Source organism: Chlorocebus sabaeus, chromosome 27 (genome assembly GCF_047675955.1).
Source record: "Chlorocebus sabaeus isolate Y175 chromosome 27, mChlSab1.0.hap1, whole genome shotgun sequence".
NCBI classification, from domain to species: Eukaryota; Metazoa; Chordata; class Mammalia; order Primates; family Cercopithecidae; genus Chlorocebus; species Chlorocebus sabaeus.
Genome location: NC_132930.1, coordinates 5,933,664 through 5,959,596, shown reverse-complemented (window position 1 = coordinate 5,959,596; position 25,933 = coordinate 5,933,664). Strand labels below are relative to the sequence as shown.

Sequence of the window (25,933 nt, the reverse complement as noted above, 5' to 3'; positions counted from 1 at the left end):
GCTGCACTCCAGGCCTGGCTAGCGCAAGACTCTGTCTCAAATAATAATAAAAATAAAATAAAATAAAGAGGTAAATAAAGTAAAATGATGTCATATGGGCAGATATTATGCATTGCAAGAAGGGGGCCATCCGCAAGCCAGATAGAGAGGCCACAGAAGACGGCAAACCTGCTGACACCTTGATTTTAGACTTCCATCCTCTAGACTTGTGAAACAGTAAATTTCCATTGTTGAAGCCACCCAGTCTGTGGTACTTTGTTACGGAGATCCCAGCAAGCTGACTGAATACAGTGTACTCAAGACACTTAAACTGCATGGATGATGTAGACAAATAAGTAGATTTTTCAATATAGTGTGATAATACCTCCAATAGGGGTAGACACAGGATGTCATGGGAACGTAGAAAAAGGACACCATATTCTCTTACTTTAGATTCTTCTTTAAAATAATGTATCATTGCTTTTTCTGATGATGAAATGAGACATTTTACATAAAGCCCTGAAATAATAGGTGTCTATTATATATTGGTTCTTTAGCTCCTTCCTTCAAACCTATTATATACATACATAATATTTTTTTCTCCTTTTACCCATGGGAAGAAAAAAAAAGTAGAAAGTCAGAGTGGAAGCATATGAAAAACACACCACTGACCCTGGGGACTGTATGCGCACCCAACCGTGAGGCAGAAGCCTCATTTTGGCAGCTCTGGGTCACTTAGGAGTTTTCCACAACAAAAGGGTTACTAATTCTGAAGCCTTATGAAGCTGTGTGTTGGAACCAGGATGGTGGTTCTGAAGACATTTTAAAGTATTCTGGCTGAGTTCATTCTTCTCAACTTAAGAGGAATTTTCTCGAGATTAGTTCAAGTTGTGACTGAAAGCAAAAATTAGTAAATAGACCTTCTCATTATTTAAAAATAATAATTCATGAAAATATAATGTTTAAGCCAATACTAATGGCTATTTAAAGGATTTATTTTATCCAAGTTTATCAATGATGAGAGGTTTTTAAAAAAGAATTTTGATGAAAGGAATTTAACTTGAGAAATCTTGCTGGAAGTTGATTTCTAAGATTAAGTTAGCATTAATGCATATGATTCATCAGGGAGGAGTTATTTACATTTCTGATTTATCATTTTAATTAAGCAATGCTCAGTGATGATCCAGGGCAGATACATAGGGTAAAGGTTATAGGTATGTGAAGCATTGGGCCAGGCTCTATGATTTGCCGCAGAGGGACAAGCCCAGGGTCATATCCAAATAGATAGGAAATAAATGCTTTTGTATTCAGTGTTGACAAAAATAATGCTAGGAATAAAAATATCCTTGCTCATTCTATATGCTTTTTTGGATTCCCTCCAATAAACTCCCTTGGCAAATAAGGATATTAAACACAGAAACGAAATGGCACATTGGGGCCTCTCTAAAAAATCGCATTCTAAGCAAATCCCAGAAATTTGAAAGCATTCTGTAAAAGTTCCTCTAATATGCCTTTGACACAAGAACAACCTTGCTTATACTTGTTGGACTGGCTTCTCTCACCCCTGTCAGTTCAATAAATGACCCCTTTGAGGGAAGTTCAGAATAGTTGTTTATCTATAAATCCCATGCTTTTTATTAAAGAGGGATGAATTCCCAGTGTTCACATTTTAAAATGCAAGACAGATTGCAGCACCTATAGATGATGATTCCACTGGCAACAGGCAGCACCTGAGGATCTGTGTGCCCTGTCACTGGGTCTGTGGGATCCCTCGGACTGCTCTGCCATTGGCTGGTATTATTGTCATTCCTGCTGCTCTTGCCCTGCATTCTGCCTCAGTGAAATACTCAACACGTTCTTCCTCACATGCTGCTTTCCTTCCAGCAGGGCTCATCTCTGAACCACATTATACACCAGCAAATACCATCTTCAATCTGTCTCACAAGATTTGCAGCTGGGACAAATAATACACAAGTTCTTAATTCCCAGAGTCTGGAAATTATACTCTAGTTACTAAAAATCTCTCCCCAAATTACAGTCAGTTTCAAGTGACATGTTTATGTTGTTCTGTGTGATAAAAATACCTCTACAGTGACAGTTTAGGTGCCAAGTGTTCTGCTTGTGAGTGCTACATACAATATAATAGTTGTGTCTTCTCAGATAATGTAATGAATAACATGTATTTCAACCTTCTCTATTATGATAACCTAATATGCCCTCCAAAGGTTTGGTGATGCCAGGAGAGGAAATGTTCATTAGTCTACCAGTACCAACAACAGAAGTTGGCTCTAGTTAACATAAAAAGAAATAGGACTCATAAGAAGGATATAGGCTAGATCATAGAATCAACCGTAAAGTAAGAGGTCAGAGCTTGCTAAAAGTGCATGATCTTTTGAGAGACTGGGTAGAGAAGACAGCCCAAGTCTTCAAGTTCAACTCGTTCTACAGATATGGACCCAGCTACATATGCATAGTTACTACCACTGCCAGAATCTGCCCTTCAGCTTCCGTGAATATTTCTAACTGCTCCTCTGCCCTTCTATCATTTTATCAGGATTCCAGGTGCTGAACAAAAGGATCAAATTGGCTGATCCTATTTCATATGCCACTAGCTGCCAGAGATCAGAGAGAGGGAATAACTCCCTGCTTTAGGATATGGAAAATGCCTTCAGTATAAAATATTCAGATGTTTGGCAGCCAAATAATGAAACTTCAACAAAGGACCTTCTCTCAAATTCATAAAATTGTGTTAATATTTCTAGTAATACTTAACAAAAAGTTTAGCTGACCTTAACGTTATCTCCTTCTCCAGTTGCACCACCATGCCAAAATAATTGTTTTCCATTAAGTCTGTATGTCAATTAAGGTCATCATATTTCACCCATAATTTTTATTCATGATATTATGGAAAAGCAAATAGACTTTCCTAAAATCTTATCCCTGAGGATCTATTACAGCTGTGGCAAGTTTCCACTTACTGAGTAATTACTATATGCAGGGCACTGGGCTAGGTAATTTATATGCAGCATCTTATTTAGTCCTCACAAGGCCCTTTCAAACTCTGCATTACTCACTTCATTTTCCATGTAAAGAAAATGAAATTCAAAAATCTACGTAATGGTCTCAAATACAGCAAACTGTTTACAGGCAGAGCCAGGATGATAACCTAGGATTTACTGATTTCTCCTTCCTTCCTGCTTTACTTCTTTCCTTCTTTTCTTCTATGTCAAAGTCTCTGTTTAAGATATTTTCACCACTCTGTATGGCTAATCAGCAGTGTAAAAGACTGTGAATCCCACCTCGCACACAAAAAAATCAATTTTTTTCTGAACATATGTATTTGGTCACCATCATCAAGGATTCTCTGTGACACAGACTGGTTGGTTTTTAAATTTTAAAAAATTATGTGATACTTTTACTCAAATATGAAAACCTATTTAGAAAGCTATAGACTCTTGACTGTGTCAGAGAAACAGAATAGAAACTACAATGCTCTGAGAACAAGAGGAGCAGGAGCTTGTCAATGTGGGTTTACAGTTGGCATCCCTCACTTGGAGTCAGAGCAGAGTAGAAAAGCATCTGTCATCAAATGTGACAAAGGCCACTGCCCTAGTTAAACTGTTGTGAACTGGGGCACTTGAGTCTGAGTAATTCAGGACTTTTATTTTCAGCCCATGTCCCCAATCATTCCTGTTGAAATGAAGGCCATCTCTTGCCACTAAATGTGCCTTTTGCCCTTAGTAATAATCTGCAACTTTCATCCAAACAGTAAAGACAGAAAAATGGAAAACGTTACATTCTCAGATAAAGGAAAAAAAGATATATTTCTCATTGTGCACTCCAAATGTGTTTTCTTTCACTTTCTCATTTGTTCTGTAACAGATTTTACTGACTGCAGATACATTTCACAAAGTATATAATAAATTTAAAAGGAAAATATCTTCATTCCACACAAATCCATACAATGTATACACCTCTTGGAATTGGGGGAGAGAATATTGTGTGAAATTTTTTACACAAATGCTAACTAGACCTAAATGTGCATCATTCATTTCAATTACAGTTCAGAAATGAACCCAGGAGTCATACAGGTACCACTACAATCCACTTAGACATTCTGGATTCTTGTATTTTTTTACAGTATTTTTTTTGTCTAGGTAAAGCCCATTGGCCCTGTCTAGTATTGGCCAAGATGAAAAAGAAAAGATAAGCCCTAGTAGAATGAACAGTAGACATGTTGCTGCTTAGTTACAGACAGTGTTATGTAGTGATTATGGGCTCTGGAATCAAGCTTCCTTTATTCAAATCCTAGTCGTTGGCTGTGTAACCTTTGCCAAGTGATTTAGCCTTTCTGTAACTCAGTAGCCTCACTTATTAAATGGAGGTGATGATAAGTGCACTTTATAAAATTACGGTGAGGATTAAACATGAGCTAGTAAATATAAAGCATCCAGGCCAGCCCACGGTAAATCCTCAGTAAATATCAAAATTGTGAAAACTTACCGTGTGTATTTTCTCCGTCATGATTCTTCCAAAACATTTGTTAGTTACCAAGCATTCAATTACAGAGATGAACAATAATCTACTTAACAATTGTCATAAAGTTTTAGAATTTTTTTCCAATTTTTCACAGTTATATATTTACCTAATTTTTCAGATTAACCTTACAATCAATTTGTCAACTTTCTAAAAAAATGCCTCTTGGATTTTAACTGAGATTATATTAAACATACACATTTATTTGGGGGAGATTCGCTTATGAAGTCCAATCTTCTCATCCAGGGATATAGTTTATCTTTCTGTAAATTTAAGTCTGCTTAAAATAAACCTCTAATGTTTTGTAATTATTTTTATATAAATCATCTGTATTTCTTTGTACATTAATTCTTTGGTGTTTTACAACTCTGTCATTAGGAACTATTAAATATAATTTACTCTTATTTCTTGCTGTTATGGAATATTTAGTAGTTTCTTTATGTCACTTTTAAATATAGAGGTTATAATTTTTCACAGTAAAAAATATCAAACCTTTACTGTGTATAACTGTTTTTATACACAGGAAAACATCAACTTACATGCTGAATTTAGAGCAATTTTTAGTTTTATCTTTTTAAAAGTAAAAGCACTTTCCAAAGAGGAAAAAAAATTAGGTGGCTCATGCCTGTAAGCCCAGCACTTTAGGAGGCCGAGGTGGGTGGATCACGAGGTCAGGAGATCGAGACCATCCTGGCTAATATGGTGAAACCCTGTCTCTACTAAAAATACAAAAAAATCAGCCGGGTGTGGTGGTGGGTGCCTGTAGTCCCAGCTACTTGGGAGGCTAAGGCAGGAGAATGGTGTGAACCAGGGAGGCGGAGCTTGCAGTGAGCCGAGATCACACCACTGCACTCCAGCCTGGGTGACAGAGTGAGACTCTGTCTCAAAAAAAAAAAAAAAAAAAAAAAAAAAAAATTAGGTACATAATATAAGTATACTTCTAAGCAAAGGGGTGATTTTACAGAGAAATTCATTACGATAAATGGTATTCTTGCTTCACCATGAAGGATCGCAGCCCGAATAGAAAGATCAAGAACTTAAGAAAATTCTGTGCTAATTAATATGTCTATTAATGGGTTATTAGACCATAACAGTCTAACATTTACTACAATCCTGCCTTCTTTTCCACATACTCCTACCTTGGAATTCTTCTCATACTTCTTTAATTATTTCATATTAATTGATTGCTTATTGTTTATTTTTGTCCACTGCCAATGTATTTCCATTAGGGCTACAACCTTCAGCTGTCTTGTTCACCACAGTGACCAATGTCCAATCACAGTCTCATTCGTTTATGTATTCATTAATTGAATAAACAAATATTAGTCTCCTATTCCTTATCAGGAACTGTTGCATATAGACAAGGTCTTTGACCTCAGAGTGTTTATTTTCTGTGGAGCTGGGGGAGGATAGAAAGCAAATAACCAAATAAATAACATAATTTCAAGTAATTATAACAGCTACTGCATAGGGTGGACTGAGCAAATCTGGGTGGATGTACTGTTGGAAAAAAAAGAAAAGCCAGTGAAGGCCTCTCTGAGTCGGTAACATATGAACGGAGAAGTGTAACATGAAAGATCTGAGGGGAAAACGTTGCAAGAAGACTGAATTTCTATAAAGATCCTGAGGTGGATAAACTTGGTGGTTTGAGAAGCAGCAATAAAACCAGTGACCAAGAGAGAGGATGGAAGGAGATGATGTCACAAAGTCAAGACACAGTGAGATTGTGCAGGCAAGGCCTTCTTGTGTCACACTTTTCAAACTTAGTTGTGCATGTAAATCATCTGGAATCTAGTTAAAATGCACACTGATTCAGGAAGTCTGGGCCAGGGCCTGAGATTCTGAATTCCTAATAAGCTTCCAAGGGATGCTAATGCTGTTGTTCTGGGGACCACTCTGAAAAGGAATCTTCTGAGTTATAAAAAGGAGGTTGAGTTTTATTGTAAATATGAATAAAAGCCATGAAAGGGCCTTGGGATGATATAATTGCTTTTCATTTTCAAAGGATCGCACTAGTGTGTAGAAAAGCCTGTGGAGGTGAAAGCGTGGAAGCAGAAAGCCAGTTAGGAAACTGCTTCCGTGAGGCAACAGAGGAGGGTGGTTTGGAGTAGTCTGAGCAATGAAGGAGCCCAGGACACATGGTGATGTTTGGGACATGTTTTGATTACATAGTAAAAATAATTGATAGACTATATGTCGGATGTGAAAGTCAGAGTAATCAAGACTGTCTAGTATTAAATGGACCAGTGAGTGATTTGTGGTTCTTGTTATAAAGATGAGAAAATATGGAAGAGGGCCAGGTAGGACAGGATAGAAGTCAAGAGTTTGGTTTCAGATATGCTATTATCGAGAATATCGTATTAATGATCAAATAGAAATATTAAGTATAAGTTGTGTACATATGTTAAGAGCTTAGGGAAGAGTATTGAATGTAGATGGAAATTTAGGGGTCATTCGATTTTGAAGTTATCCAATAAAATGAGCTCATCTAGCAAGGGAGAATTAGAGAAGATATTTAAGTCTGAGAAGAAGAGGAAAGGTCAGCCAAGGAGACTGAAAAGAAGCTACTTGTGAGGTAGGAAAATAATTCAAGAACATGTGACACTCTAGAATTTAAGTGAAGAAGTGCTTCAGCATAGTGGCTAATGGAGATTGGGTAATCAAATAAGTACCTGTCAGGGTTCAGATGAAATGAAACTGAGAATTGACCACTGAATGTTGCAAGAGGTGGGCATTGTTGCTAACTTGACAAAGGTGGTCTTGGTAAATAGGGTGATAAATTGTTGCCTAGAATGTAGGAAAGCAAGAATGGGAAATGATAAAGTAGAAGCAGAGACAATAGAAAACTCCTTCAAGAATTTTTGCAATAAAAAAAGAGAATGGGCCATAACTGGAGAAAGATGTTAAATCAAAGGAGTTTTATTTTAAGATAAGAGTTATTGAAACATGTTCATGTGCTGACATAAATGATAGGTGATGAGAAAATATGGATTATGCAGGTGGAGGGGCTGGCTGTGGAGAGAAGAGAGAGATGACAAGAAAATAAGAGTATATATGGGTAAAGGTACATGTAAGTTGAGAGAGAAGAAAGTGGGAAGATAAGCACTTTTCTTCTAGATGATTCTGTTTTGCAATAAAATAAGAATAAACAAACAGTAGAACATGAGAAAGGAGTGTTGGGGATTTGAGCGGTGAAAAATTTGTGTGATATATTCATCTCAGATAGCATGGAGGCAAATTTAAGAGAATGTAGTGGGATTCAAGGGTAGTACTGAGGGACCATTTAAGGCATGGTAATACAATAAATATGAAGCGGGATTTCTTCTAGTAACATTCACCTACTTAGGGAGAAAATGGCAAGGTTGCTGAGGATACATGCAAGAAAGAAATTATAGTAATGAGCCATGGCATCTAAACCAAGTAAGAAGGAAGTGAGGGCTTGAAAAAGCGGTGAGTCAATGCATTATTTAAATGAGACTGAAGAATAGTTATTAAAGGAAGTGAATTGAGAGGCAAGAGGTTCTTTGATTCTTTAGGTAAGTAAAACCCTGTATAACATACCCCTGAACTCTCCAAAGGTGCAGAACAGTGGAACTTTAGCCACAGGCACACAGCTTGAGCTGTCATGAAAGTTTCTGAAAAGGCTTACTAGAGATTTCCTTTTAGTACACATATGATTTTATTTACTTATGTTTCTCAGAAATACATCTATTGAGAAAGGCAGGGTTGATCAGTACAGCAACTGTATCCCTTTTTATTTTAAGTATTTTGAAATGTTTTAATGCACCAAACTCAAAAGCAAAACATCATTCAAATCAATGGGCTATTAGAGCACCACCCTTAAGTGCTGCTTTGTCTCTCTGCTTATTACTCTTTCAAAAGCAATAAAACAAAAATCATATCATCAAATTTGAATGTTAATTTATTTCCAAAATAATCTGGACAGCAAGCAAATAGAGTCTTGAAATGCTGTCTCAAACATTCTTTAGAAAATTGTTAGGAGGGCAAAAAGTCCATAAAGTAAAGCACAAGGGTAGGCAACAAGAAGCTGCTGTCCTTCCATGTGCAAGGCTGCAATGAAGATCTTGGAAGCTGAGAGACTACACCAGCCAATGATGACCAGGGATGATACGGTTCCAAAGGTGCCCCTGCAGCAAAGACAAAGAGATGATTGCCTGTGCCAGTAGAAAAGAGACCATTGAGTTAAAGCTGCCTCTGAAATATCCTTGGTACAATATTTATAACTACTTTTTCCAGTGGTAAAATGACAATCATGAAATATATGAACAAAAGCCCTTGGCCAGTTAGGCATTTTTTAGTCAAATTCGTTACAGAGGCTAAATATTTTATATTTCTGTTAAACCTGAATTAGAAAAAACAGTAGAAGTCACCTGCAGTCACTCTCCTCTCATCTGTCAATATTCAAATCCTAACTCCTAAAATTCTCTTAAATACAGCATTGAGAGCCTTCACATCCTTATAGCTATAGACTTCCTTTCCCCTACTTGTCTCAAAAATTGGCCAATGGTATGGGAGAAGGATAGACAGAGTTACATTCCAGTGAGGTGCCTAATTCCCGCTACTTTCAGATCTACTTCTCAGGTTTTTGTCGGACATCACAAAAAGCCTGACACAGCTCAAGTAAGGAGCACGTGGGACAGGAAATCACGTATGTGTGTGGCTTCCCACTTAATCCTTGAAGTTCCATTTTGTATATTTTTAGAATGTTGAAATAGATTTGTTCAACTGGTATCTTCAAAAAGTAACTGTGGAGGCAAGTGAGCAAATAAGATAGTCAAGTCTGGTCACTTGGAGTATAATAAGGCAGGAAAGGTGGTCAAGAGTGAATTTCCTTTCTTATGTGCTAAACAGAATGCATTATTTAGAAAAACAAGACATGAGAGCTGGGAGAAATCTCAGGAGATGTCTACTGTCCAGTTTTAAAGCAATAAAGTGATGACAAAAATTGCATGGTGAAGTGGACAATAGGTCAAGATCTCTCCTATCATAGTACTCTTTCCACCACCAAACTAAACTGCCTTACTTGATCTTGGTTTGACCCTGAAGTTGGGAATTGTGTTTATTATTTGTGAAAATGACAGAAATATCTACTTCTAATAATTGAACAAAAGCAAAACAAGTGAAAACTCTATAGTATAGCTTCTAATGCCTCAGACTATTAATAAACCAAACATATTTTTAAAACACCAAATAAGTACTACATTTATTGATTTAAGTAATACCTATTAGAGATAATTTCTAGAGTTGTTTAATGTACTGTATTCTTAGTAACGGTCTTGAGTTGCACATACTAATTGCCTAAATTAAGGAAGAAAAAAAAATATTGACTGAGCATGTATGTTATAAAATTCTCCAACATTAATATCCTCATCAGGGTTCCTGGGAATTCTACCCGGCAAGGAGCCCAGCTGAGAAAGAATAGTTGTTTTCAGCCCAGAAGGCAGAGTGCCTGAAAGCTGAAGCAATTTATCAGTGTTCACCAGGCACTTACTCTTCCAAAATCAAACAAGTGAATTTCCTGTAGTTGTTATTTTACACATGACGATAGTTCACACTGAAAAATGTGACAACTTAAAAAGTGCCAGGTGTTTTTTTTTTTTTTCCTTTTCTTTTATTTATTTATTTTTTTTAGATAGAGTTTTGCTCTTGTTGCCCAGGCTGGAGTGCAATGGGATGATCTTGGCTCACTGCAACCTCCGCCTCTGGGTTCAAGTGATTCTCCTGCCTCAGCCTCCCAAGTAGATGGGATTACAGGCCTGCGCCACCATGCCTGGCTAATTTTGTATTTTTAGTAGAGACAGGGTTTCTCCATGTTGGTTAGGCTGGTCTCGAACTCCCATCCTCAGATGATTCACCCACCTCGGCCTCCCAAAGTGCTGGGATTACAGGCACAAGCCACCGTGCCCAGCCAAAAAGTGCCAGTTTTAAAGATAACTTGGATTAATTTATTTTTTAAGTAACTGAATGAAGTAAGAACAGCACCTGGGCCAAAACTGACCTACTTTTCTGAATCTATGTGTAGCTTTTAATAGCCATGCTTTTCCCAGTTCCACTACCAAAACAATCAGAAAGGGCTTAACTTTTGCATGACTGTGGCAAACCTTGGCTATGATTGTGCGTGTGAGGTCAATGAGAGCACACCGACACTTACTGCAATGAAAAGAACGTGGCGCAGCCAGACAGGATGACCATGGGGAGCAGGCAGTAACCCAGCACGCTGGCCACACAGCCGTATGACACCCCTGAAGAGCTCATCAGATTCAGTAAGGCATGAATCACAAGGCAGCCAATGGCACTCATGCCATACACATAACCAAACTGAACTTTTCCTGCCTGAAACGACGTGGGAAAAAAAAAACCAAAAAAAAAAAACAGTTTGAACACACAATGGACACCAAGAGGAAATCTGAATATCACGAAGCAGAGAGCGTGTTAGAGTCAGTTCAGTGCTGTTCCCTGTCTTTGTAGGACTGTCATCAGGAGACTGGCAGTTCTGGGAAAAACATGGCCAATGGTTTGAATTCAGATTCTGAAAACAAACACTTCTGACTAGAGTTAGGACGGAATAAGCATGCTACAAAGAAGATAGAATATTTCTAGACTTATTTTTTATTATAAATTGTCTATTAAGAGTACAAGGCGTAAGTAAGACTATACTTTGTCCACATATTTATTAAATAATTACATGATTGAATAGAGGAATAAAAAACCCAATTTTAGTCTTGCGGATTTATAAGGCATATTAGTAAAATTAGCAAACAGATACAGGATTTACCATGTTGGAACCCATTCTAAGTGTGCCACATATATTTATTTAATCCACATAACCACCTTATGAAATAAGTATCATAATTACACCAACTTAAACATGAGGTGCAGAGAGGATAAGTAACTTGCCCAAGGTAATATAACGCTAAGCAATGGAGGTTGGCTTTGAACCTAGGTATTTCAGCTCTAAAATGTAGGTCCTGAACATCAACGGGAGCTCTTACAAGTCCTAAATAAGTCCCAAAATAATGGCACATATTTAACCCTATTTAATTTAGCACTTAGTTGAACACAGAATCCTTTTATGTTTCATGATACCTATTGCCAGGTTGATTAACCACGCCTTATGAAAAGGTGATTTATATAAACTAACTGGTAATGAATCATAAAAGGTGTACTGTCAAAGGAAGTTAGTAGTGTTCAGAGTACACCACCAATCTTCTGAGGAAAACTCATAAAAACAGCCATTGCTCACAGAGCTAGTATTTTGTGAGTACAAGCCCCAGTAAATGCACTCAGAGAAAATCACAGCATACTATTACTTCAAAAGAGGATATTTTAATGTTTGCTTTCTGAGAATACCAAAGCTACAGTTAAAAATTCATTAATTTTTTATATTTACATTATGCTGATCATAACTTCTAGATAAAAGTTGAATAGGCTGTCTCCGGTTTTCATGGGAATTAGACAAAAACAGTGAAGGATCTGATAAATTGATTCAGGAGAGAAAGAGCTTTTTAGCTGCCACTTTTCCTTCTCCATGCTATTATCTATGAAGTCTTTTAGAGATATTTATTTTACAATTAATCAGGGTAATGGAGAAAGTCATAGCTATTTTAATGTTCAAAATTGTTCACCTATTCTGAATTCTTCTTCTTCTGCAGTTGGAGCGTTGATCACTACGAAGTCCTTTCGTAAATATTCCTGACTTTTGCTGGCAGAATTGTCTCCAGCATTAGCCACTGATAAATTCTTACGATATCTTCTGTATTCTTGTGGCCATTTAATGAAATAATGCTAACGATGGACATGCTAGCAGAAACACATCAGCTATCCACTGCTTTATTGGGTGAGTTTGCTCCACTTGCAAAATAAAGACAATTTCACATCATTGTCATGCATTAGAGAAACCATCTACTTAATATTTACTTGGATGGGATAAATATGAGCTAGGGCTAGTCCTAATGGTATAGGACAACTCTCTTACACCCAAAGGACACCTTACTGCACCTTCCTGTCCTGAAAAGGCAGTTCTACAAATGGAGTGGGGCAAATAGGGAGTAGATGAAGCTAATTTGGTAGTAAAGTTGTGTGTTTTCATGTCAGTTATGAACTTCTCTCATCATGTCTTTCTTTGGTAGTTTGTCCAATTTAAGTTGTAATTCCATTTAGCCTAAATCACTGCCATTTTAAAGAATTGTTTCAAATTCTAACAAGGGCTTATAATCGAAATAGAAAATAAATGTTCTATTTTTTTAACCTCAAAATTTTTAAGGATCCTCCCTATACCATCCTCATTACCACATCGTGATTTAAAATACTTAGTGTTCTTCTGATTGCACTTTTAAATTGGCCATGCATGTTGCTTTTTCAGACCACACTCTTGGCCCTATCAGAAAAGTTAAATGGAGCAAAAGCTTTAAACCATTTGTCTTCTTGGTGTTGGAAATGAAAATAATTTGGGGGAAAAGAATAAGTAAAACTAAATTTGTGCTAAGTGCTTGAAGCTTTCTTTGGTTTATCTCCTTTTGCCTGAAGAAAATCCACTGAAAGAATGGTGTCTTATGTCAGCATGAATCTCAACGAAGGAGGCATATGTGACTATGACTCTTATGACTCCAGAGATGATAAACAGATTTGGATATTGATTCTGAATTTAGTTTGCTTTCTCTAGTAAAATTCCTGTATCAGCCAGTAAAATCACTCTTACATTTTAATTCTACATATCCAGGAAAGAAATAACCTATAATCAAATGAATTCTGAGTTAAATCATACTTCAATTAATATTCACTTGGAGTTTTGGGGGAGTCCTTTTTGCTCTATATCAGAATCAATTTGAAAGTTATCATATCTAATGGTAAAATTTCAAGTGATAAGGTTTGCATAAAGACATTCAGAAAACACATATTTTCACATATTCTACACAATTTTAGAACTAAATAGAACCTGAAGAGCTACTTAAATAAACTCCTTTTGCCTTGAAGAAAATGAAATGAAAGCCTAGAAATATGAAGCCGAAGGTTAAAGATTACAGCAAGTGGCAAAGCTAGGGTAGATCCAATTTTCTCACTTCCAGTTAAGAATTTTTGCCTCTATTGCTTTGTATTTATTTATTTATTTATTTATTTTATTTTATTTTTTACTTTATTAAAATACTGAGTTTTATTTCACATGTATATTTTTGTCTCCCCACCATTTCCATGTCTGACCACCGCTACTACTATGTCCTATCATAACATTCCATACATACTTAAAACCAAGCAAAGGGTGGAGTTCCATCTTTAAAAACTAAACAGGCATTTTGGACAACACATTCTTGGCAATGGAACCTGGACAACATTTATCAAACACGGTAGGGAAAGTTCTCACTCTGCATTATAAAAAGGACAGCCAGATATCAACTGTTACAGAAATGAAATAAGACGGAAAATTTTTAACAAATTGTTTAAACTATTTTCTTAAAGAGACTTCCTCCACTGCCAGAGATCTTGAATAGCCTCTTGGTCAGTCATCCGGAAGCAATTCTTCACATAATTGATGAACTTGGCTTCCACTTTGGGAAGAGAACCACCTTTTTCTATACTTGCTTGCATTTTTGCTTTAATGTCTTCTACAGAACTAGGTCCTTTTGGTGTTTTAGGAGTTTTTTCCTGTTTTTTGAAGGATTCTTGTCCTTTTGATCTTGGTGTTGATGATGGTTTTGAGTCTTTTCCATTCTGATTTGACTTTTGTGCATTTTTGGCTGGAGTATCTTGTATAGATTTCTTCACGGGTGCTTTTTCTTCAGCTTCCTCATCATCAAAATCATCATCATCATCATCTTCATCATCATCATCATCATCTTCATCAGCAGCAAGTTTTACTTTTTTCTGTGGAACCTTGCTACCACCTCCAGGGGCAGACCGCTTTCCAGATATACTTAAGAGTTTCACATCCTCCTCCTCTTCATCTTCTGACTCTGCATCTTCCTCCACAGCTACTAAGTGCTGTCCACTAATATGCACTGGCCCTGAACCACACTTCAACCTTAAGACCACTGGTGGTGTTATTTCAAAGCCCCCAAGGGAAACCGTTGGCTGTACAGACATTTTCAAAGTTGCCAGTGTTACTTTAATTGGACTGCCTTCATAATTCATTGCCTCTGCTTCAACAATGTGCAATTCATCCTTTGCACCAGCCCCTAAACTGACCGTTCTTAAAGATAACTGGTGCTCATTTTCATCATTATCCACCTTAAAGTGATAATCTTTGTCGACCTTTAGTTCACAACCGAAAAGATAGTTCTGGGGCCTCAGGGGGCTCATGTCCATGTCCATCGAATCTTCCATCAGGTGGCGGCACGCACTTAGGTGGGAGAGAAGGCGGACGGAGATAAACGAACGCTGCTCCAGAGAACAGCCGCGCAGGACGGAATCACACCAGGGCTATTGCTTTGTATTTAAAATATAAGAAGGGATATGTAAATAACTCTAACTAACATTATGCATCCAAGAGAGATCATAATGGAATTGATGCTGTTCTTTAAGGGATGGTAACAGTGATGTTCTGCTACAGAACAAACAGCTGTTTTATTACAAATGACTTGAAAAAGAAAGATGAGTTAATATATTAAATTGATTGTTTCTGACTATTTGATTAATTGGCATGGCCTTACTTAGCAGTTAATCTAAGATTATCAAATTACTGTGACAAAGACAGAAGAAGGGAGGTTAGAGACTAAATTAAAACTCTAGTTGATATAGTGTTTGATTTACAGAGTATTTGCACTTGCTGTAGTACAAAGAAATAAGATGTTATCACTAAATACTATTGTATTGGATTAACATGATGTTATTATTGGCCAAATTACCTGCAGAAACTAGATTGCTATCAGTATTTTGATTGATTATATATAATAATTGAAAAGCAGAATTTTATTTAGTTGCAAATGCATTTTACAACTACTCTTGAAAATTGTATATCCATTGGAAGAAATTATTATTATGGAACATGAAGAGCAGGAAAATGGGGAAAAGGGTGAAATAGTTATTGTGAGAGCTTTTCCTATAATGTTTAATTTCTCATATTATTTCTTCTGCCTAGTTTATCTCTTTGTGTCTTAATGAAACAAAATTTTTCAGACTGTCTTGACCATCTTTATCATTCTCTGTTTTTATTGTATTGCCATCTTCTCATGGTATAAAGTCAGAGACATTTTCTTATTTTTTTCTTATTCCTTTTTTTTTTTAATGAAACATTTTCCTAAACTATGAGCTAGAATGTCTTTTAAACTTTACTTAGGTCACGTTTTTAGTGACCCTTAATACCATTACTTCCAGATATAAAGAATGAAAGCATACATAAGACATATGGTGAAGTCGGGGAACAAATGTCTTCATAAAATGTGGAAAACTAACATTTTAGAGGAAATATGTAGGCTGAGTAAACAAATCACAGGTTGTCATTGCAAATTAACTTTCTCTAAGTAGCCTAACCCAAAACAAGGAGATCAGTCTCGTACCTCATAAGATGTTAGAAATAGTCTGGAGATTTATCACAGCAAAGAAAATGGTGACCAAAGAGAAGTGACTTGTTCAGTGTCACAACAGAACTCTCACAAAAAACAAAAAATAAAATGTAGGCCTTATATCTCCCAAATCTGTTTTCCTCCCATTATTCCAGATTTACAGTTTTTTCTTAATAACAGAAAAGACATAAGTGATCTCCTACTTTGATCTCCTTCTTGATTTTTGAAATTCTATTTAAATTTATACTTTTTAGCTGTTGCAATGCATAATAGTAGCATATTTTTGTCACTATTGGTTAAATTATTCTCTCTCACTTAACAAAATTCACTATGTAATGTGACACAGTTTCTCTTATATTTATACATATTGCTTCAAAACCAGCACTGGCAAGGACAAGCATTAAAATCTGGTGCTTACTGTGACACATTACCAGAAGCAAGGTGGCTCCCAGGGCTATGCAAAAAAGAATGGGTCCAGTGAGGTCCGTTTCATTCATAATACTGCCATCTGCTGGCTTCATTGGGTTTAACACTGTCCAAGATTTTTGCCATATGTGATCAAAATGGATTCCAAGTTCTGTAAAAAGGAAAAAAAGATAGATAATATGATAATATAAATATAGAAAAATAAAAATAAGTTACACTCTTTAAAGGTTAACATATCTGATTAACTTACTTAGCATTTTAATCTGATTGTTTTATCATACCTTCTAAAGTTCTATGTTCTGTATTACACAGAAACTCAAGTTCTATGTAACATACAAATCTTTAAAAAAAAAAACTAAAAAGTAATTTGGTTTCCAAAGAATGACTTAAAAGAAATGTGTTAGAGAAATATTTCCATCGGGGAAAACATTCCCTGATTTACGCAGCAAATACAAGCTTTAAATCTAATTAAAAATTGGGAAATTGGCAATATACAGTAAAAAATAAAATTGTAGCTAGCAGATCAAAAATTTCATCCTATTGTCCATCTGGATAGTTCCTTTTCCTGTATTTTCTTTTTTTTAAAAAATTTCTTTTTTGAGACAGGGTTTCCCTCTGTCATCCAGGCCGGAGTGCAGTGGCATGATCCCAGCTCCTCTGCTCAGCCTCTTGTGTAACTGAGACTCATGTCTCAGTTGTGGCATGCACCACCACACTTGGCTAATTTGTTTTTTTTTTCCATAGTGATGAGGTCTCACTACATTGCCCAGGCTGGTCTCGAACTCCTGGGCTCAAGGGACCCTCCTGCCTTGGCCTCCCAAACTGCTGGGATTACAGCCCTGAGCCACCGCACCTGGCCCTTTTCCTGTATTTTCAATTGCTGACACTTCTGAAGTCCCGTCATATCGGCCATGGCATAATTTTTAAATTAGTAGCACTATACTAAACTAATGAGACTGAGTCCAAGTCCACTATGCCTAATGAGAAGAGCAATTTTATGCTAAATGAATGAAACTACACAGAGGGGAAAAGGGCTCTTTCTGCAAGTAAAAGTGATCATGATGTGCACGCATATTTTTGTGAGGTCAATGTACTGTGAAGCTGAGTCTATGTATTCAAAGATTAAATTCTTGAGACAAGTTAACCTTTCTCTTTTATACATGGTAGTATTCAAATAAAGTATCCAAAATCAGTGAAGTTCAGTGTTCATGAGTCCAAATCCATTTAGAAATTTCAATTTTTTTTCTCCAATTCCCACTTTTCAAAGACTTCTGACTGCTGCCTCACAGATCCTTCTGCTAGAATCTGCTTCTCTCATTACTATAAAGCAAATACCTAGCCATTTGACATCCCTTGAACATAGAAATAAGTATTGATACCACATTGGTTTCTTTTCCTACCACTCCTGTAGAGATCAACTAAGATGTATCTAGGGTAGAGAAAGAGAACATTCATAGAGAAGAGTATGACTTGACTATTTAGGGACCACTAATCAAATTGGTTATCCTCCTTCTATAATTTCAGAATGTCAGTAAGGGTGATGTGGAGGCTAGGAAGAATAAAAGCTAAAATTTACTGAGTGTTTCTATGGACTTCACAAGATTTACATAAATTGGTCTTATAAATGCACAATCAATTGCTATTATTTTATCCCTATTTTATGCATCGGATATATAAGGCTTTGAGAGATTAATTTGTCCGAAGACACAAAGCAGTAATAGAAAACCTAGCTTTCAACGCTGCGCAATCTGACTCAAGAAAGCACGTGTTTAACCATAGAGTTGTGGTCGGGTCAATGTTCATCTAATCTTATAATTTTTTTTTTTTTAAATGATCCCAATTCTTCCATGTGAAGGACTGTCTTCCTAAATGTATTTGTATGTGACATGTAACTACCCTTCCAAGCTTTAGTAACTCTCTTTGGTCAGATACAGGGGTATAGCTCAACTTATTTTACAGAGGCACATACCACCTAAATACCTTGCAAAGCTGGTTTTCTGTACACAGACTACAACACAGACTTTTAATAAACCCCATGACACAGAGGACCCTTGTTCTAACAACTCAGAAATTTTCAGAGGGTCAGCTAGACACTGGTCTAAACCAAGAAATAAAGTTTTATTCATTTCATGCCCAGAATGACATCTGTTATTTTAAGCTTAAAAAAATCAAATAGTTAAATTAATAGCAAATAATTTACATTTCCGCTTTCTTGTTTCATCCTTTATTTCCACAGTGCATTTGTATATTTATTAATGAACATACACTTTGAATAATATGAGCAGTTCACCAAGCTTAAAGGAGGTTAGAATGTCTAATGTAATTTTTGAAAGAGAAGAAGACTTTAAAAATTGAGACATGCTATATATTTAAAATTAATTAATTTTAAATTAATTTCACCTGAAGCTTATGTTCTCAAACTTTATTTTTTAATTTTGGCATTTATGCTAAAAATACATTTTCAGTATTTACCACGATAAAGTGGTATTTAATTCCAAATACCTTTTCCTCAAAAAACGTAATTATTTTGGAAGAAATTCAGATGAAAAACTCTTTATGCTGCATCATTACTGATGTCAACCATTTATTGAATGGCATAACTAACTCCTGCACATATTTTAACATCAAGCCATGAGACAGTAAATTAACATAAACCCATATAAATATTTTCATAATGAAAAATATTTTATGTGCTTTCTACTGAAATATCTCTATAATATTGTGTTTTTTATTTATTATAAGGTATGTGAGACATTATAACTACTTATTAATTATAGATACTCTAATATAACATCTTATTGTACAAAATAAAATAAGATAAAACTGTTGTAAAATTTGAATGCAAAATTTATTGTTTTGCTGTCATCTAGTGGTAGTAAAGTATATGATACATATGCTATAAAAGTGAATTAAGATCTCTATTTTCTATGCAAATTGTGCCATTGGCCTTTCATATAGAAGCATCAAGCTATGCTATAAATACAACATACGAAATATCAGTAATTCTTCTTATCTGACAGGTTTGAATTTACTGTTATTCTCAAAAATGCGTTTAACATATTGATTTTACATTAAGAGCAAAATTTATCATTCTTACATAAAACCAAACAAATATTTCAGACAACAAAATATTTAAGAACTAAAGAAGGACTCTTTTGAAACAACATGCTTTTTGTGCAAGGAATGTTCATTATTATAGCTTGATAATTTTATAGGCCATTCTGATGGATGGTCAATAAAAACTTGCAAATGTTATTTAATGCGTTATCCTAGAAATTGTATCATTTTTTATATCTGAAAAAGACATGGCCTTTTTCATATCTTTAGACAAAAGAGGCTTGAGGCTTTCACAAGTCACTCAGCTTGAAGAACACTTTGGATCCAAAATCCAGATATTTCATAGATTCAAAACACAAAATTATATTAGGTACTCTATCTTCTAATACTGGGGTTCCCAAACTCAGGGCCATGGACCCATACCAACTTGCTCATGGCCTGCTGGGAACCGGGCCACACAGCAGGAGGTGGAGGTGAGCAGTGGGCGAGCAAGTATTACCACCTGAGCTCCGCCTCCTGCCACATCAGCTGTGTTAGTTTCTCATGGGAGCATGAACCTATTGTAAACTGTGCATGCAAAGGATCTAGGCTGCATGCTTGTTATGAGAATCTAACTAATGCCTGGTGATCTGAAGTGGAACAGTTTCATCCCAAAACCATCTCCCCAACCTGTCTGTGGAAAAATTGTCTTCCACAAAACTGTTCCCTGGTGCCAAAAAGGTTGGGGACTGCTGTTCTAATACATTATATATTTTGGGGAAATTAACTCTGAGCTGTATAAAATGGAAATAAAAATCTATTACATATTTTCTATTCAAATTGAAAGACATGCTAGAGGAGGATGTATAGAGAATGGTAAATTAATGCAACAATAGAGACATTTCAGATAGTAGAAAAGATTATTTTCAATAAATGCTGCAGAAAAAAATAGTTAAGTAGTACAGAAAAAAATTAAATCTTACTTCACATATTAAGCTTAAACAACTATTGAATAGTAATTTCAATATAAAACAAAAAATAAAAAAGGATAATTTTTAAAATATGAGCATCTATAAGGAGATAAGAGGCAGTACCTAGAGCTGGAGAAATAGATTTTAAACAAACAACAATTGGAAAGAAATGTTACTAGGAAACATATTCTGGGTTTAAAAAATTAATATCACACTTTTAATATGTCCCAATGACCCATAAACAAATTAGATGGCAAACACAAGCTAGGAAAAAAATGTTTAAAATACATATTCTAGACAATAATTAATATGGTTACTATATAAAATCCCTAAAAAATAAACAAGGAAAGAAAACTCTTTAAATTCTATAGAAATCTGAACCAAAGAAACCGTGAAAAATAAAAAGTCAACATACATATGAGAAATGTCAAAATTTTTTTAGTAACCCAGAGGTACAAAGTATTCCTTTTTCCTTTTTTCCTATGAAATTGACAAAGATGTGTCATATTCTACTCTGGAAGTGGAGTAGAACACCATTTTTGACATCATTTGACAGTGTCAGTACCTTTAACCCAGCAATCCCACTGTTATGGGTACATCCTAAGGACAGACTCTATAAAGGTCAAAGATGGCAAAGCATTACTTGCTATAAGGAATAACCTTTAAGGTGTGTTTAAATTATGGTTATGTTATATACAGAACTCTATGAAACCATTATAAATTGTTTTCAAATAATATTTAATGACTTTAAAGAATGTTTGCATAGAAGTGCTCATGACAGGCTGGGCACAGTGACTCATGCCCGTAATCCCAGCACTTTGGGAGGCCGAGGCAGGCGGATCACCTGAGGTCAGGAGTTCGAGATTAGCTTTGACAACATGGCAAAACCTGTTTCTGCTAAAAACACAAAAATTAGTCGTGCACGGTGGTGTGCACCTTTAGTCTCAGCTACTCAGGAGGCTGAAGGAGGAGGATTGTTTAAACCCAGGAAGCAGAGGTTGCAGTGAGTCGAGATTGGGCCACTGCACTCCAGCCTGGGCAAAAGAGAGAGACTCCATCTAATAAAAAAAAAAAAAAATGCTCGTGACATAAAGTAAATAAAAAGAATGCAATAGTTAAGTACTCAAACGTATATATATTCATTGAAAAAATAGTATTTTACTTTAAAGTATGCATGTATATTCATGCATAATACATATACATAGGCATTCATAGGAAAATAGAACAAAGGTTAGAAGAAAATACATCAACTTGTTAATGATAGTCATGTCTTTGAGACAAGATTTGAAGTAATTTTTATATTTTTATTATGCTTCTCTGTTTTCCCAATTTTGAAGACAATTAGGCAGAGATATTGGCAAAGCCAAGGAAAATGTTTAACTAGAATAACTTGTAACTTTTAAGTGTTTATTACTTGTAGAGGCAAAACAGAATGAACTGGTTAAAGATAACTGATCCAGAAACTTGACTGGCTTCCAAAGAGCCAATAGATCAATTATGTGAATCTCTGTTCTGTTCTGAACAGTTTAAATCTTTCACAGTTTTACATTTTTAAGGAAAAGAAAGAAGAATGTGGTTGGTTGTGTTCATGTGAGGCAAACACCTTTACATCTTGTGATGTAAAATGCTGGAAATTTTAATCTATTCCTTTTCACTTGACTACATGCAAAGGACTTGGAGCAGTTAACCAGTGACTATTTCTGCTTGGTTCTCAAATTTAAATCCACTTGGGGTTTTAGTGTCTTAACACCTATGTTTCCAGCACTGTATTAATATTGTTTAAGAGCAAAAACAGCACATACAGACTGGCTACATATGAAAAAAAAAAACCAATGGATGGAACAACTCCAAAATCCCCTAAAGACCTTCAGCTCTAAGAATCTCTGATTACCTTCCCACCAGGAGTGTTATTTAATGGATTTATATACTTCCTCACCTACTCATGCCAAGTGAGATGAAAGGGCTTGCATGAGTCAGGAAAGAAAAATACTAGCTTGTCTCCATGTCAACAATGACAACAAAAATATTAATTTGAGAAACTATCCACTTTGCTCCCAGGAAAACATAGCAGAAAATAAAATACGCTGTTATGAAGTGCTTCATTAACTGGGTGGGAAGGGTGGTCACTTTGATATAACTACTCTGCCAAAAGATGTCTGCATTCTTTTCTATTCTTGGCCAAGGAGTTCAAATTTAAGAAACAGTGAAGGAGCATTTAATAAATGCAGCAATGTCACAGAATGGCCCATATCTACACCCAATTTCCCCTATGCAAACATGCAACAAACTTCCAACGGTTTAAGGGTTTTGGTTCAGCAAACTCTTGTTATATGTGAAACAATCACACATAAAACACTGTACACTGCAGGCTGACAGCACACATTAAGTGCTAATTATTGCTATTATTCTTCTAGCTGTACACACATTAATAACACTTTCTTAACTTATCTTCTAGCAAAGGAGGCTCTTCATCAAAACTGTCAATGTAAGGAGACTGTGAATAATAATCTGAGTTGGATGCTGGCTGAAAAAATTGTCCTGCATAACCTGGTGACATGAGTGTCTCTGATGGAACAAAAGAGGCAGGCTGAGGCTGCTCACCAGCTTGATGTCTAGAAAAAGAAAAATACAAACATTTTTAGGTCTAAGAAAAAGGTATCATGACAAATAAAGTAGGAAAGTTACAATTTTACTTATATGAATTCACGTAGTTTTTACTCATGAAAGAAACAACTTTCTTAAAATTTAACTTTGGTCCAAAAATGTAAAATAACTGGTCATCTAAAGGCTTCTGGAAAAAATAATCCATATCAATAAACATTAATTGAGCATGTACAACATGCTGAATGCTTCCACTAATCTTTTCTCAATTAAAACTCTATAAGGTAAAAGCTGTATTTCTAATCTCATTTTACAGAGAAAGACACAGAACTTCACAGAGACTAAATGACTTGTCCAGTAACACAAAATAACATTGCAGGTGCTGGACTCTGGCATGAAGCTTTCTGAACAGTGATCTGCTCATCACACACTGCTGCTTTTTTACTTATCTTCAGGGACAGTCTCCAGCAACGAAGCCCCTCCAAATATGTGGAAGCAGCAAGGAAAAATTATAATTTTAATAGTATAGTCAACTGATAAGAAAAATAAATACATATACTAATCACTGTGTATAAGGAAATATATACTTCAGTTCTGGCCAGTTCTGTTGGTAATGACAGTCATTACCAACAGAACTGTCTCTGAGTTCCTGGCTAAATGTATTATCTAGTTGGCTTCAGTGTCTCTTTATTTGTACAAATTTATGGGGTACATATAAAGTTTTGTTACATGCATAGATTGTGTAGTGGTCAAGTTAGAGCTTTTAGGATATCCATAACCCAAATAACATTCATTATATGCATTAACTAATTTCTCATCACTCCTTTCCTACCCTCTCACCCTTCCAAGTATCAACTGCCAATGATTCTACTCTCTACCTCCATGTGTACATATTTTTAGCACCTTTATGAGTAAGAACATGTGATATTTGATTTTCTGTGCCTGGCTTGTTTCACTTAAGATAGTGACTTCCATTTCCATGTATATTGTTGTAAATGACATGATTTTATTCTTTTCATGGCTGAATGGTATTTCATTGTATATATACCACATTTTCTTTATGAATTCATCCACTGGTGGATACTAGGTTAATTTCATGTCTTTGCTATTGTGGATAGTGCTTCAATAAACATATGAGTGCAGGTACCTTTTTGATATATTGACTTCTTTTCCTTTGGATATATACCCAGTAGTGGGATTGTTTGATAAAATAGTCATTCTATTTTTAGTTCTTTGAGATATCTTCATACTGTATTCCATAGAGGCTAATAATTTACATTCCCATCAACAGTGTATAAGAGTTCCCTTTTCTCTACATCCCCATCAACATCTGTTACTTTTTGTCACTTTAATAAGAGCCATTCTGACTGGGGGAAGATGATATCTCACTGTTGTTTTAATTTTCATTTCACTGATGATTAGTGATGTTGAACATTGTTTCATATAATTGTTGGCCATTGGTATGTCTTCCTTTGAAAAATGTCTATTCATATTCTTGCCCACTTTTTTCTTTTTTTAAAATTTTGTATTTCCATAGGTTTTGGGGAAACAGGTGATATTTGGTTACATGAATAAGTTCTTTAATGGTGATCTGTGAAATTTTGGTGCACTCATCACCTGAGCAGTATAAATTAAACCCAACTTGTAGTCTTTTATTCCTCATACCCCTCCCACCCTTTCCCTTGAGTTCCCAAAGCCCCCTGTATTATTCTTATGTCTTTGCATTCTCATAGCTTAGATCTTACTTACAGAGAGAACATACAATGTTTGGTTTTCCATTCCTGTGTTACTTCACTTAGAATAATACTCTCCACTTCCATATAGGTTGCTGCAAATGCCATTAATTCATTCCTTTTTATGGCTGAATAGTAGTCCAAAGTGACTAATATACAGAATCTACAAGGAACTCAAATTAGCAAGAAAAAAACAAACAAACTATCTCATCAAAAAGTAGGCTAAGGACATAAACAGACAATTCTCAAAAGAAGATATATAAATGACCAACAAACATAGGAAAAAATGCTCAACATCACTAATAATCAGGGAAATGCAAATCAAAACCATGATGCGATACCACCTTACTCCTTGCCCACTTTTTAATGGGATTGTGTCAGGGTTTTTTGGCTGTTGAGTTTCAGGGTTTTTTGTTTGTTTGTTTGTTTGTTTTTTGCCATTTGTTGGCTATTTTTATTGCTGATTCAATCTTGCCACTCATTATTGGCTGGGGACCAAAGCCAGATGGAGCTGGACTAGGCAAGCTTGCACTCAGGCCCGCTTGCACTCAGGCCCGCTAGTCATGAGTGCATGCACCAGCCATGAGTGCATGCACCACTCATGAGGGCAAAACAGTCCATCAAAAAGTGGGCTAAGGACATAAACACAATTCTCAAAAGAAGATATACAAATGACCAACAAACATAGGAAAAAATGCTCAACATCACTAATAATCAGGGAAATGCAAATCAAAACCACGATGCAATACCACCTTACTCCTTGCCCACTTTTTAATGGGATTGTTTCAGGGTTTTTGGCTGTTGAGTTCAGTTCCTTGTATGTCTGGTTTTTAGTCCCCTGTCAAATGAATATTTTCCAAGTATTTTCTCCCATTCTACTAGCTGGCTGTTCACTCTGTTGATTATTTCCTTTGCTGTGCAGAAATTTTTAATTAAATCCCATTTGTCTATTTTTGTTTTTGTTTCCTATGCTTTTGAGGTCTTAGTCATAAGTTCTTTGCCTAGACTAATGTCCAAAAGTTTTCTGTATGTTTTATTCAAGCATTTTTATAGTTTTAGGTTTTATGTTTAAGTCTTTAATCCATCTTGAGTTTATTTTTGTATATGGTGGGAGATAGAGGTCCAGTTTAATTCT

At 35.7% G+C, this 25,933-nt stretch overlaps 1 protein-coding gene and 1 pseudogene across 1 annotated transcript in view; both read right to left on the bottom strand.

The window, feature by feature from the left end:
• Positions 1-8,419: 8,419 nt before the first annotated feature.
• Positions 8,420-25,933, bottom strand: part of YIPF7 (Yip1 domain family member 7) — a 28,792-nt gene continuing 11,278 nt past the window's right edge. Inside the window, 4 exon segments of the mRNA XM_073012433.1 lie at positions 8,420-8,663; positions 10,688-10,869; positions 16,463-16,608; positions 22,898-23,076. Of these exon segments, the coding sequence (XP_072868534.1) occupies positions 8,501-8,663; positions 10,688-10,869; positions 16,463-16,608; positions 22,898-23,076 (670 nt within the window). The 3' untranslated portion in view covers positions 8,420-8,500.
• Positions 13,631-14,952, bottom strand: LOC140710543 (nucleophosmin pseudogene; annotated as a pseudogene).